Source organism: Castor canadensis, chromosome 2 (genome assembly GCF_047511655.1).
Source record: "Castor canadensis chromosome 2, mCasCan1.hap1v2, whole genome shotgun sequence".
In the NCBI taxonomy this organism is placed as follows: domain Eukaryota; kingdom Metazoa; phylum Chordata; class Mammalia; order Rodentia; family Castoridae; genus Castor; species Castor canadensis.
The window spans coordinates 449,644-463,942 of NC_133387.1; the positions used below are offsets into that span (position 1 = coordinate 449,644).

General features: G+C 39.8%; 1 protein-coding gene across 8 annotated transcripts in view; it reads left to right on the top strand.

The window, feature by feature from the left end:
* Esyt2 (extended synaptotagmin 2) overlaps nucleotides 1-14,299 on the top strand; it is a 77,370-nt gene that overhangs the window by 13,977 nt on the left and 49,094 nt on the right. For all 8 annotated transcript variants that reach the window (XM_074059866.1, XM_074059840.1, XM_020185212.2 and 5 more), the window contains exon 2: nucleotides 13,819-13,860. Coding sequence is in view for 4 of the 8 variants with exons in the window: in XM_074059840.1 (XP_073915941.1) it covers nucleotides 13,819-13,860 (42 nt within the window). In the remaining 4 variants the exon portion in view is untranslated. The remainder of the gene's footprint in view (nucleotides 1-13,818; nucleotides 13,861-14,299) is intronic.

The window sequence follows — 14,299 nt, forward strand, 5'->3', positions numbered from 1 at the left end:
TGTAATTGCTTAAAAAGAAAAATCTTTGAGGGTGATTTCTGAACCATTTTTACGTGCAATTTTCTGACACCACAGGTGTGAGATTCTTTTCAGCCAATAATCAGTTCTCTTTGGACACCAGCTGGATGTCCTGCAGTGCAGTTCCATACTGGTACTACCAGGAGTTAGTGTCAGACCCCACAGGCTCAAGGATCAGGACTACCCCTACCTCAGAAGCCAGCTGCACATGGAGTAACCTGCCTACCCATACTTTTTGCATATTCACACAGTGGAATACCACTTGGCATTAAAATGAATAAACTACTGATACATGTGGCAAACTGGCAGAGTTCAGAGTTCCTACAAAATGTCTCAGGTTCAGTAATTTTCTAGAATGGCTCACAGAACTCAGGAAATTACTTACTGTCTTTGGCTTGTTACAAAGGGTCTGATGCAGGAAGAACTGGACAGAAGAGACACATAGGGACAGGTTTTGATGGTGTAACATGGTGTTTCCTTGGCCCCCCATCTCCCCAGCACACCACTGTGTCAGTACCCCTGTATGTTCATCAGTCCAGAAACTCCTTGGACCCTTGTCATTTAGTTTTTTCTACTTAGGCTCCATCATGGAAGCATGACTGATTACACCACTAGCCATTGATGATCAGCTGGACCTCAGCCCCTCTGGTGCCAGAGATTGGCAGTGGAGCTAGAAGTTCGCAGCCCTGTAGTCCTGCCTTGGTAGTGCTGGTAGTCATCCCCCTTCCTGGGGCTGGCCAAGGGCCCACTGTCAGCAGTCTTGTTTTGTGTACAAGAGACACTCACCACTACAGATATCTCAAAGGACTTAGAATCTTGTTTCAGAAACTGGAGACAAAGACCAAATAATGTATTTTTTATTCTGTCAGTGTCCTTATGATGTACTTACTGGTTTCTGTGTGTAGTTACACATACATAATGTACAAGTTAATGGTTTTTCTAGAAACAAGAGTCAAGAATTTGATCAGAAATATACAAACTTTTGTAATTTTTCCCCCTGAGCTTCCCTGTCATTATTCAGTATCTTACATGGAAAACAACGATAGAGTAAATCTTTCTGGTTTATGACTGCTATGCCAAAATTGTAGGGTTTTAAAAAATATATTTCTACGTTGACATCACAGTTACTGACAACAGAGTTGCAAACAACCGTGGTTGGGACAGATTTATTGGCATCTTGATCCAAGTATCCAGGAAAGATAAATTATTTTATAGGAAACAGGTCCTAGTGTTTCATGAATCTTACTGTCTGTTGTTCTTCATTATTTAAAAATAAAGGATTAAAAAAGAGTGGAAACAGTAGGCAAATTTCTGACTTCATTCTCACTACTTGAAATATTTGCTGTCTGTGTCAGAGAATAAGGTAAGCCCTTGGGAACTAAATAAACCACGTGTTTTGTTTTGTTTGTTTGAGACAGGATCTTGCTATGTATCCTAGGCTGACTTGGAACTTGCCACCCTCTTGCCACAGCCTTCTGAGTGCTGAGATTACAAACTTTACAAGCTTGCACCCCCCGCGCCTGCTCCGTGCCTGGCTTAAACAAAAACTTTATAGTAAAACTTAAAACTGGTATAACTTCTGAAGCTATGTAGAGGATTGGTATTCCTGTCACTTCTATAATTCAAAGGAATCGTAACCCTGTCTTAATGGTCTCTGTTTCTTTTTTAAAACTGTATGTAGTAGAACAAAGCTGAACTTACTCCAGACAGACAGAATGTATACAATTAATTCAGAATTACAATTGCATATCTATCTTCTAATCTAGTCAAAACATAAGCATGTTCATTTGAATGGCATTATGTGATTGGATTTAAAATAAAAACAACCAGATTGTCTTATGTGTTAAAAACAGTCTTCTTGGAGTTATTTTAATTTGTGAGATTGATGTAACTCATCCAAAACCTCATTTTAAATAAGATTATTGAATTATCTTCTTGTATGCCTTTTTTTTTCTGTTAGCAGTTGTAGAAGGCTGTCTAAAGAACTTGAGAATTTTGTTAGAATATGCTTCAACTCTTTGAAAATGTCACCCATGAACGCATGTTTATATATCAGGTATTAGGTAAATTGTTAAGGTACTATCTTACTGTACCCCTGGCTGTATGCTTTGAGACCTCTTGTTTAGATTCTGCCATTGAATATCAGTCCAGGCTTCAATTCTGTTGTCATTCCACACATGCACTGAAATATAAAAGCTCCTTTCATAAATAAGGGGATGTAGGAATAGTGTATGCCAGCTGTAATATATGAGACTCAGTGTGCTTTCTCTTAGTGAATTAGAAAGAAAACCAGATTCAGCAAGGCATGGTAGCACATGACTATAATCTTAGCACTCAGGAGGCTGAGGCAGGAGGATCATGAATTTGAAGCCAATCTAGACTGCATAGTGAGACTATCTCAAAACAAATAAGTAAACAAAAGAATTGTTTTCCAAATATTCTAGAAAACTTGTAATAGAAAGTATACTGGGTTGAACCTAATTTTTAATTTTTCTTTTGCTGTTTCCTAATCTACAAAAAAAGATAGTGGTTATTCATATAACAAAGAAATAGTAATGAACTGGTCACTGTGGCTGAAGCCTGCAATAGCTACTCAGGAATTAGAGTTCGGGAGGATCTGGATATCAGGAGGATTGTAGCTTGAGGCCAAGCTGAGCAAAATGTTAGCAAGACTGTATCTCAGCCAATGGCAGGGCTCAACCAATGGTGTGCACCTGTCATCCCAGCTTCTTCAGGGAAGCACAAATAGGATTGCAGTCTAGGGCACTCTGGGTAGACCCTATCTGAAAAATAATGCAGAAAAGGCTGGCAGTGTGGTTCAAATGGTAGAGTACCTACCTAGGAAGCATGAGGTTCTGAGATTAAACCCAGTACTGCCCCCTTTCTCCACCCCAAATAAAAGCCAGAAGTTGTTGTGTGCCCACAGACTGACATCCTCCAGGCTGTGGCCCTCCACTGAGACTCAGCCCACTGTCTTTTGTCAGGAGCCAGCCCTTACGTCAGACTGTTGGTCTGTGATGACACAGGAAGGTTTTACTCACGTTTGATTTGTGGTGAAACTATAGAAAGGTAACTGTGGTCACTACCGGTAGTAAAGACTTCAGGATATTAATGCTATTTCTTGTTCTTTAGTGAAATTTCTCAATGTAAAAGCACCTAGGAAAGAATTTTTTAAATGTTTCCTGTTAAGAAGTGGCCTTAGAAGATGGATTTTTCAGGAATAGCATCGTATTGCATATTTTGATTTTTTTTTTTTTAGTGTGTCAGATTATACTGTTGCAGGAACCAAAGTCTATATAACTGACACAAACCACTGAGAAAATAATAACCTTGTGGGTTTTCAAAGAGATGGATTACTTTGTTTACTATGTGAGTCATTGATTGCCTGCCTGCTCTTTATATAGGCTAGAAATAGATGAAAGCCACTCCTTCCTGCATTCTTTTTGTCATGCAAAGTAGTGATTTGAACATGCTGTGAGGGTCTGTTGCAGGGTCTGCAGGTGTTTTTAGAGACACTCTTTTCCACAGCCTTTTCATGTCAAATCCTGATTTCTTTATAGTAATAATTATCTGCACAAATATCCCAACATCTTAGAAAAATAGCATTTATTATGAAGATTTCTTGTCTCATTTTTTCACTTTCTATGGGTGCTGACCCAGGTCTGTAGAGAAGATGGAAGAGAGTGAGATTGGAATCTAGGACCTTAAGGAGAGACAGTTTAGAAAATGGGTAAAGAAGTGTGAATGTGAAAAGATCAGAAGGCACAAATTTATGCTGTTGCCAACTTAGACTTCCATCATTTTCTCCTGGTGTGCTCAACAGGCGACAGGAAGAGGCAGAACTCCCTGCAGGTATCTAAAGAGCTGTGAGTACACACTGCCCCCTTCTCTCCCCAGCTGGTATGCCAGATGATTGAGATTGACCCCACCCTGGCACTCTATAAGACACTCCTGGTTTAAGGTTTTAAATTTTTAATGACCTTTTCTTTGTAAGTTTTGTCCACTGTCAATTTTTAATGACATCCCTGACTTCTCTTTCTTCATCATAATCCTAACGTGCGAATAGATTGCACAGAATTCTTTTCTCTAAGCCCCATGCTGCTGTTCCCTATCCTTTCCAGTACATTGCTGCAGGCATAGGTTGCTTTCCCTGTCTTCTGCACTGGTCTTGGGTTGGCCAGGTCTGGCAGGTAGGAAGGAAGGTTTCTCATACTTCCTGTACTTCTGTACCGGCCTCTCTCACTTTTAATGGCAGTTCCCAAATCTTGGGCTCACTTTGCTTTGTTTGCAAACCTGTGTTTTTCTGGGCAATTTTAGCTTTATGCAAGTCTTTTTTTTTTTTTTTTTAATCCCATTCACACAGAATTTAACACTAATTTATATGCAGACAAGACAATATTAAACATTTTAAATATTTAAAGTCTGTGGTTAGCAACTCCTCAGACAACTACTGCAAGCTGTCTAGGTTTCCTGCAGAGACTTTCTTTTTGCAATAGAACTAATAAAAAGCAGTCATCTTGGGTTTTCTTGAGTTGTGCTCATTTGTCTCATCTATTCCTTTGAGACCATATTGCTTTTAGATAGGAGGCAGAACTACCTGTTTACCTCTTTCAGTTTGTAGACTTTGACAGGACTTCTCCTTGGTCTAAGAAGTTTGTTATATTAAGATGGCAGGTGACTGATGACCCTGCCACCCAAAAGTGTGTTAAGGCTGGAGGTGGAGCATGTGGCTTAGCTCACAGCAAGGCTGATGCCTACTGGGTGGCTCCCCACCCACCCATCTGCTGCCGGATGATTGAGATCTGCCCACCCCACCCTGTTGTGGCTAGAGATGGTGAAAGAATCCTCCCCTGCAACCAGGGATTGCTGCAGGCACAATTTTGTGGGGGTTTTGTTCTAACATAGTGCCTAAAGGTATTCCGAAATGAGCGAATCTCAATTATTTTCTTGGAATGAGGAAGAATATGAATAAATAAATTTATTAACCAATTTACTATTTGATGTTTAAGGACATTTGGTTGCTAAAGTACCCACTTACCTTTTGAATTTTACTTAAAGGTATTAAATCAGTAATGCTTCAGATATAGTAGAATTAAACAAGATTATCTTTCTTTGAATTTTGCAGGCATCACTTATCCAAACTTAAAGTAGATTTTTCTTTTAGAAAGGAGTTAGTCAATACAATTAATTTGTGGTGGGTGCTTCGATAGCATTGATACTAATGGTTTGCTTTTTTAGGTGCTCTACCACTTAAGCTACTCCCCAGCCCTTTTTAGCTTTAGTTATTCTTTCAGGTAGATTCGTGCAGATCCTGTTACCTACAGCTTCCTGTGTAGCTGGGAGCACAGGCGTGTACCACCACAGCTGACTTATTTGTTGATTATTATCATTGTTTTTTTTTTTTTTTGCAGTGCTAGGGATTGAACCCAGAGCCTCGTGCATGCTAGGCAAACACTCAACCCCTGAGCTACATCTCCAGCTGACTTACTTATTGAGATGGGGTCTTGCTAACTCCTCTTCCCCCAAACTGTGACCCTCCTGGGGTTATTGGTTTAAAACTCTCCCTACCTTCCTTGCAAAGTGCCTGCTATGCTATTTGTAGTTGCTCCTGTCCTGCCTAGGATGTGGAGTTTCTGAACCATCCTTACAAGTTCTCATTATTAATATTGGTCTTCAAGGGGAGTGTTGTTTGAAGTCACGCCTGTTACTTTACTTCAATTCTATTTTAAGTTATATTGTTAATGTTCAAAAATAGGAAAGCATTTAATTAGAAAGAAAATTTTGACCATTTTACGAATTTGTTTTGTCCTTTATATTTTAGCAAGGTATAACAAGAAGAACTTGGGAGTTCCCTGGGTCTGGGTCACGTGTTTCCCCCAGTCCTTATGTTATCTGTTAGATTGGGACATTGATCCTTCAAAGCATTCTTGTGAGCATTCAACAGGATATTATGTGTAGAGTTCCTGGCTACAATGAAATGTTCTAACTTTGTATATTTGCTTTAGTTTTTCGAAATAAAACAACTTTGGTAATATCAATAACATATTATAATCTGAAATAGGCTTTTGTTCTTTTTAAAGCTAACATTACTTAAAAAGTTTTTTGAATAATGTGAACTCTCTAATAGAATCATCTGACAATGATTATTTCAGGTTCACAGAGATAATGCAAATAATAAAACTAAAATTTTGTTTTATATATGGAACTTAAAGGAGATTTGAATAACTTTTTCAGTTGGAGGATAAGATTTGAAACTAAATGATATAAATTCATGCATTCCTGTATAACTTGGGAATATGTTTCTATTATCTCTGTATCCTACTTCTCTGTGGTGTTTTTCCTACTTTAAATTCTGTTTTGTGCAACATAAGCAAATGTTTATGAATATGTATTAGTGAAAAGCAGTTTTTTTTACTTAGTTAACAGAATTTAAAATTGGGTAACAGATTTTCTTTCAAGTTTGATAGATTTCTTTTTTCTCATTTTGTGTGGCACTTTGAAATAACCATTTGTAAATGAAAAACCTCAGAGTTATTGAATGCCTTGGCATGCTCCTGCAAGGAGATGGCCTGATATTCAAAAACATCGCAAGTTCATTCTAACAGTGTAGGCCAGCTCACCAGCATTGCAGGCTTATTTGTGCAGGTGGTTCCTGGCTAGTTCCAGAATAGATCAGGCACGGCAGAGAATCTATTTGGATGCTAACCTCAGATTTCTCCACTGAAAGCTTGGATGTTACCCCATGGCTGGTAGAATAAAGACAGTACTGCTTAGCATGGCAAGAATGCACTTGAAGTTTCTTCATATCTCCTTCCTCCAGCTCCATTCTGGCCACAGCAAATTGCATGTATCTTAGAATTTTCTCTACTCTCACGTTCACTATAACCTCCTGGTCACCAAAACTGGTGGTGGGGGCTCCCCACACTCCAAGCAATTTTCCAGTGGACACCAGTTGTTTATCCTATAATTTCAGTTTGATTCTGACATTCTGACACTGTCTGTAGTTAGTGTCTGATCACACAGGTTAAGGACTCTATCCCACAAGACACCTTTCCTTCAGATGCCAATTGCATGTAGTAGGTTGTCACCATGCTTCTGACCAACCAGTTATAAATTGGGGTCCCTTACCTCAAGTTCAACTGTTTTTCTGGGATGCCTTACAACTCAGGGAAACACATTTACTGGTGTATTATAAAGGTATTTACTGGTGTATTACAAAGGATAAAATCACCATCCGGATGAAGATTAGATACATAGGGCAAGGCATGGGGAAGAGATACAAGTGTGAATGCCCTCTCCAGATGTGCCTGTCTCCTGGAAACTCCACAGCTTGAAGCAGCTGGAAGCTTTCCAAATCCCATCCTTTTGGTGAAAGCTTCATTAAGTAACCACAACTGGTTAAATCATTGTCCTTTGGTGATCATCTTATACTTTTACCTCTGTCCCCCCCAAAAAGGTGGGAGTGGCAGTGGGCTGGTAGTTCCACTCACTTCATCATATCCAGCCCCCATCCTGAAGTGAACTAGGTCACCTGATTAGAACAACAGATGCTCTGTAACTTGGGAAAGTCCAAGGGATTTAGGAGCTTTGTATTAGGAAGACAGGGTCAAAGATCAAATTTAGAAGAAAAGGTTCTCCTAGCACCCCTGTCTATAAGGCTTCCAGGAACTGTACATTAAGAGCCAGAGTCTGAGACCAAATAAATGCATACTGTCTGTTTTCATAATGTTAATAGACTGCCCAGGTCACAGGGAACTGTTCCCACTGCTCCTTTTCCCAATACCGGCCTTCTTTCCCGGGGGCAGGAGGAGGTCTCTAAGCACTAGAGAGCAGCCAACACGTGTAGTACAGAGTGGCCTGGTGGGGGTGGAGGGGTGAAACTGCACTGACTGAAGTCACAGCCCACAAGTATCAGCGGTTGTTCTTGCCGTGCTGTGAGTGAAGAAACTTTCTTACCACACAAGCATAATTGTCCTGACTCTTGAAGGGGTCACATTACCCAAAGGGGATCCCTGTGGCATCAAGTGTGACAGGAGCAGTAATTTGCTAGTGTACCAGTGTTGGAGAGAAGGGGGTGCTCCCACTCCAGAGCACCTGCAGGAATCCTTGCACCACATCCAGTCAGTAAGGTCTGGTCAGCCCAGTTATGCTTTGCCTTTGAAACTTGAGGTAGCATACATTTTATTTCTAGACCTCTTCGATGAAAACTATAAACCATTGAAGAAAAAAATTGAGGAAGATACCAGAAGATGGAAAGATCTCCCATGCTCATGGATCAGCAGAATTAGTATCATAAAAATGGCTATACTACCAAAAGCAATCTATATGTTCAGTGCTATCCCAATCAAAATGCCAATGACATTCCTCAAAGAGATTGAAAAATCAACACTAAAGATCATATGAAAGCACAAAGACCATGAATAGCCAAGGGAATACTGAGCAAAAAGAGAAACACTGGGGGTGTCACAATACTTGACTTCAAACTATACTACAGAGCCATAACAATAAAAACAGACATGAAGACCAATGGAATGGAACAGAAGACCCAGACATAAATGCACACAACTATTACCCCCTGATTTCTGACAAAAGGGCCCAAAACATACAATGGAGAAAAGACAGCATCTTCAACAAATTTTGCTGGGAAAACTTAATATCTGCATGTAGACGACTAAAACTAGATTCATGTCTTTCACCCTGTACAAATATGAATTCAAAGTGGATTGAAGACTTCAATATAAGGCCTGAAACTTAGCCACTAGTATAGGAAAGAGTAGGGAATACACTGGAACATACAGGCATAGGCAATAACTTCCTAAATAGCGCTCCAGTGGCTCAGCAACTAAGAGAAAGAATTGACAAATGGGACTACATGAAACTAAAAAGCTGCACTGCAAAGGAAATGATCACCATCACCAGACTGAAGAAACAGCCCACAGCATGGGAGAAAATCTTTGCGAGCTATACATCTGACAAAAGATAAATAAGCAGAATTTATAGGGCACTCACTAAACTAAACTCCCAAAGAATCAATGACCCAATGAAGAAATGGGCAAATGAACTGAACAGAGCTTTTTAAAAGAAAGAAATACAAATGGCCAAAAACCACATGAAGAAATGCTCAACATACCTGATCATAGAGGAAATGCAAATCAAAACCACATTAAGATTCCACCCCACTGCTATTGAAATGGCTATCATCAGGAACACAAACAACAAGTGCTGGTGAGAATGCAAGGAGAAAGGAACCCTCATATACTGTTGGTGGGGATGTAAATTAGTATCCAACCACTATGAAAAACAGTGTGGAGGCTCCTCAAAACACTAAAAATAGAACTATCATATGATAGTCCTAGGTATGTTAGAAGGAATGTAAGTCAGGATACAATAAAGATACTTACACACCATGTTTATTGCAGCATTATTCACAATAGCGAAGCTATGAAAACAGCCCAGATGCCCTACAACTGATGAATGGAAGAAGAAAATGTGATTATACACACACACATGTATTATACACACACACACACATACTCATAATAGAATTTTATTCAGCCTTAAGGAAGAATGAAATTTTGTTATTTGCAGATAAATAGATGTAACAAGAGAACATCACCTTAAGTTAGCCAGGTTCAGGAAGACAAAGGTTGGATGTTTTCCCTCATATGTGGAAGATAGATCCAATACAAATGCAAGCATTATCGTATGTACATATAAATACAGACAGAACATGTTTCCAAAAGTGGAACTGTTAGAAGAGACTGAGGGAGGAGGAAAAGAAGAAAGGATGATTGAGAGTGAATGATAATGAAATGTATCATATCTATGTAGGAACAAGACACAATAAAACACTGAAAACTGTTGAACAATACAGGGTAGTAGGAAAAGGGTCAAGGAAGAGTAGTGGGAAGGTTAGATTGATTTAAGCACAGTATAATTACAGGTAAAATACCAACACAAAATCCCCACTGAAGAGTGAAGGAGAGGAATTTAAAACAGGTCATATTAAGGGGAGGGCATTAGTGGGAGGGTAAATTAAGAGGGTTAAGGAGGGTGAATATGGTTGATGTACTTTCTGTACATGTATAAATATGGAATATTGAAACATGTTGAAGTCACTTTAAGAAGGGGAATGGGACCAGGTGCTGGTGGCTCACACCTATAATCCTAGTTACTCAGGAGGCAGAGATCAGGAGGATTGAGGTTCAAAGCCAGAATGGGCAAATAGTTCATGAGACCCTATCTAGAAAATACCTAACACACACACACAAAGGCGTGGTGGAGTGGCTCAAGGTACAGGCCCTGCGTTCAAGCCCCAGTACTGCAAAACAAAACAAAAACAAAACACCCAACACAAAACAGGGCTGGTGCCGTGACTCAGGTGGTAGAGCGCTTGCCTGGCAAGCGTGAAGCTCTGAGTTCAGACCAACCCAAGTACAGCCAAAAGAAAGGCGGGGGAGGTATGGGAAGGAGGGAGAATAATGGAGGGGATGAACCAAATCGGGGTTTAATACATGTGTGTATGGAAATGTCACAGCAAAACTCTTTATGTAACTATCATATGCCAATAAAAATGTTAAAATGCTACATAGTGCAAAAAAATTAAACAGCAATTTAGAACCAAAAAAAATTCTTTGTAATAAAATTTGGAATAGATCAGTCGTGCTGTAAGAGAATCCTATTTGCAAGTATCATTCTCTTCTAGTATAATTTAAACATGTTCTAATTTGTGAAAACTTCATTTTCACATAATTCGGTTGGTTTTTTTGTAAAGAGAAAAAAAAAAGGTACATGTCAGAAACATTTTCTTTTTTATTTTTCTTTGTTTTTTGAGACAGTTTCTGGCTGTGTAGCCCAATCTGACCTAGAATTCTTAGTCTTCCTGCCTCACCTTCCTGGAGTGTTGTTATTACAGATACATACCACACCCAGTTTACAGCATTTTCTTAATCTTAATCTTAAATTACAGTAATAGTTAAAAAAGTATCTTACATTTCTCATAAGGAATTCAAAAGTATGGAAATACAGAGAAGAAAAAGTCAAGCCTTGTTTTCCTTGTTGCTGTTTTGGTATATATTCTTGTATTCTGTGCATTTATAGACATGCATAACTTATAAAATATGTGTATCTATACATGTACATGCAAACAATAGTTTAAGAATATATGACCCCTATTAATCACTTTTTCTTGATTGGGAAATCTGGCTGTATTCTGTATTACCAGACATTGTACCTTATAATTTTGAAGGCTGTTTTAGAAAGTAAAAGCTCACTTGATGGTCTTTGGAAAGAGAATATATTGAGCAACAAATATAGGGACTAATATGTACTGGCCCAAATAGCAAGTTAAAGTTACAGATTCTGTATGAATAGAAACTCCGATTCTGAGTTGAAAGCCGACTTAGGTGGCCCAATGATTTTAAGGGATGACCTTGGAGAGGTGAGGATTCTGGTGAGCAGTTAGAATGGTATGTGACAAACACAGATTTGTGGAGAGTAGAAGTAAGGTTTTGTGGGTGGAGGACCCACTGGATTCTGGTGGTGTCAGAGGTGGAAGTTGATTGTAGGGAAGGCTGGCGGGAGGAGGAGGTGGGGAAGTTGAGAGGTCAGTGAAAAGAACACTACTGTTCTCAGCAACTATAGCTCTTCTGTGTCAGCAGCTATAGCTGCTTTGGTTGGACTCAACAGGAGTGTAATAAAACTGAGGTCTTTGAGTTGTGAACCAGAGAAAATGAGATGGCTCTGTCTGTGAAGATGGAGCTTGTTATTAAACAAGCAGAAGCTCAAGGTCATAAGTAAGGGAAATTGAAATGAGATTCCTGTTTTCTAAAATAATTGTTCCGGTGGCTAAATTTAGTGTAGTTGGGAAGCCAGGCAAGGAGAAGCCTTCAAGGGAAGCAGGTGTAGACAGACATCAAAGAAAGGGCAAGTATTAGATGTTAGGTAGATAAATGCAGAGATGTTATTTAGTTTTTGCTCTGAAATTACAGAAGAGGCACATCTATGAAGTTCCAGTTGTTAGCAAATAGAAGGTGCTTAGTATTTGCCTTTTCTTCCTGTGGATACCCATGGTTGATTGGATTTAGAGGGAAGGGGCAGAGAGGGAGACCACCTCACATTAAATTGGGAGGGACCATGGCTGAATATCTGCTTTAATGCTTCACATACTTTTGAGTGGCAACTGCACACTCCATTTTTGTCTGATTTTGAGTGATGAGCTATTTTACAGCAATTTAAAGAAATGCCAAACTTGTATTTGCACGATTAAGTTTGTGACCTAATTTAATGAGTCTAGCAACCCTCCCCCTCTCTTCACTGTACTCCCCAAATTTCCTCCTATTCCTTGGGGAAGAGTGTCACCTGTTCTTATACCCTAGTTCCACCTGGGTCAAAACTCATCTGTCAGTGGTGGCAGGAACACTTCTCCTGGAGTTAAGGGATCATCTCTTTTAACAAGCTTTTTCCCTTTTCCATTTCTTTTGAGTATTGTCTTTCCAAACTTCCAACCCATTGTCTTAATTCTGAAAGATTGCTACCCCTTTGGTGTTTTGTTTTTCCAGAAGGGATTCAAGATAACTTAAATTAGAAACAACTTAGCTCAGCTCACTCTAGCCTACCTTATAGTTCAAGCAAGTAAATGTCTTTATGTCATGTGATGCAATGGAGTAAGACCTGCTTGAGCTTGTGAACAAAAGGGAACCCAGACACTGCCAGTGACACTGTCCCTGCTTGCTCTCTTCCTTCCGAGGCCCAGGAGGCACAGAGTCACTGTAGAGCTTCTGAGGGCTCTGATGGTCATAATTGAGGCCTTGACAGTGGCCTCTCTGGGACAGGGATTGGCTGCTGCTAAGCCCCATTTTACTTGCATATTCAAACATGAGAGATGGATTTGGATCTCAGAGAAACCTTCTTGGACTTTCTTCTCCCCCATAAGAATATATCCTGCCCAGCTCCTGATCCTGCCTGGTCTAGCTTCTCCTGACTAGAGCACAGGGTGGGTACTTGTTGGCTCAGGTTCTTTGTAACTTAGGAAGATTAAAGACATCAAAACCTCAGTCGCCAATACAAACTCTCCTGTGATCCACTGTACCTCTAAACCAAAAGAATGTGTTCCTGCCCTATGTGCTCTTCTTTTTGTGAAAGCTCCCTATCTGTGGCCAAAAATGATGCTAGCCTTCCTCTGCAAAGATGTTTTATTTAGCTACAACAGCAGAGAATTTTTTATGGGTTTGTTTTCTTTCTAAACAGGTTTCTTTTTGCTTTCTAAACTTCTCCAATATACAGGCCCTCCCCATGGATAGCTATAATTATAATATACACTTGGGAGAGGGCTGGAGACTAGCTGGAGAGGTGCCTTCTATGTAAAGGCATCTGGTTGGGTCTGAAAGAGGAGAGCAAAAGGGCGATGTGGATTTTGAAGGATCTGAGTCTGGATTTGTGGAACGTAATGATGGCAAAACTAATGATTGTTCTTTTTAAAGGGACCAGGTCAATTTTGTTACCCTGTGAGGTTTCAGATACAAGGGACTGCCCCTCTGGATGATGGGAGGCAGAGAAGGCTCTGGTGGCATTTGTTGGCACATGGCTCTTCTGCCTCCAAGGTCTGAAAATGTCAAGCCAGGTACCACACATTTCAGCTTCCTCCTCTGAGATCATGCTCCAGAGCGTTAGAGCAGAGTGTTTCAAAGAAGCATATTATATGAACACAGGACATATGATAAGAATACAAAATAACCTGTGGAACATTTTATTACAATTGTCCGGACTCAGTAAGTCATCTGTGCATTTTTTTCCTCTTAGGTTCATTTTCCAGACACTGAAAGAGCTGAATGGCTAAATAAGGTAAGATTATAATATTGCAAATGCCAGCTATCAGTGAGACTTAGAAGATGCGAGACCATCTTTCCATATTTGGGAATTTCAATGTTGACAGCATTGAAGTTCTTTTGACTGCAGTGAGCTGGCTTCCACTCCCGAGAATTCAGTCACAGGCTGCATGCTACATTCCTTTCTGAGGAGGGAGAGCTGTGTCACTGACCTGAGAAGACACAGCGCACTTGCGTTGCATCGCCATCTGGCCTTGGTCTTCCTTCCTGAGTAGACAGTGCTCAAGTCTATTTTACAATAATCATAAGCGGGAGTTCTGGAAACATTGTTTCCAGATAACTCCCAATAAACCTAGCAATTTACAGTATTTTTAAAGAGATACGTTTTTGGATCAGTACACCTTGAACTTAGTGCCTTTTACCTTGTGTGTTTTGCATCTGTAGGGCTATGTTGG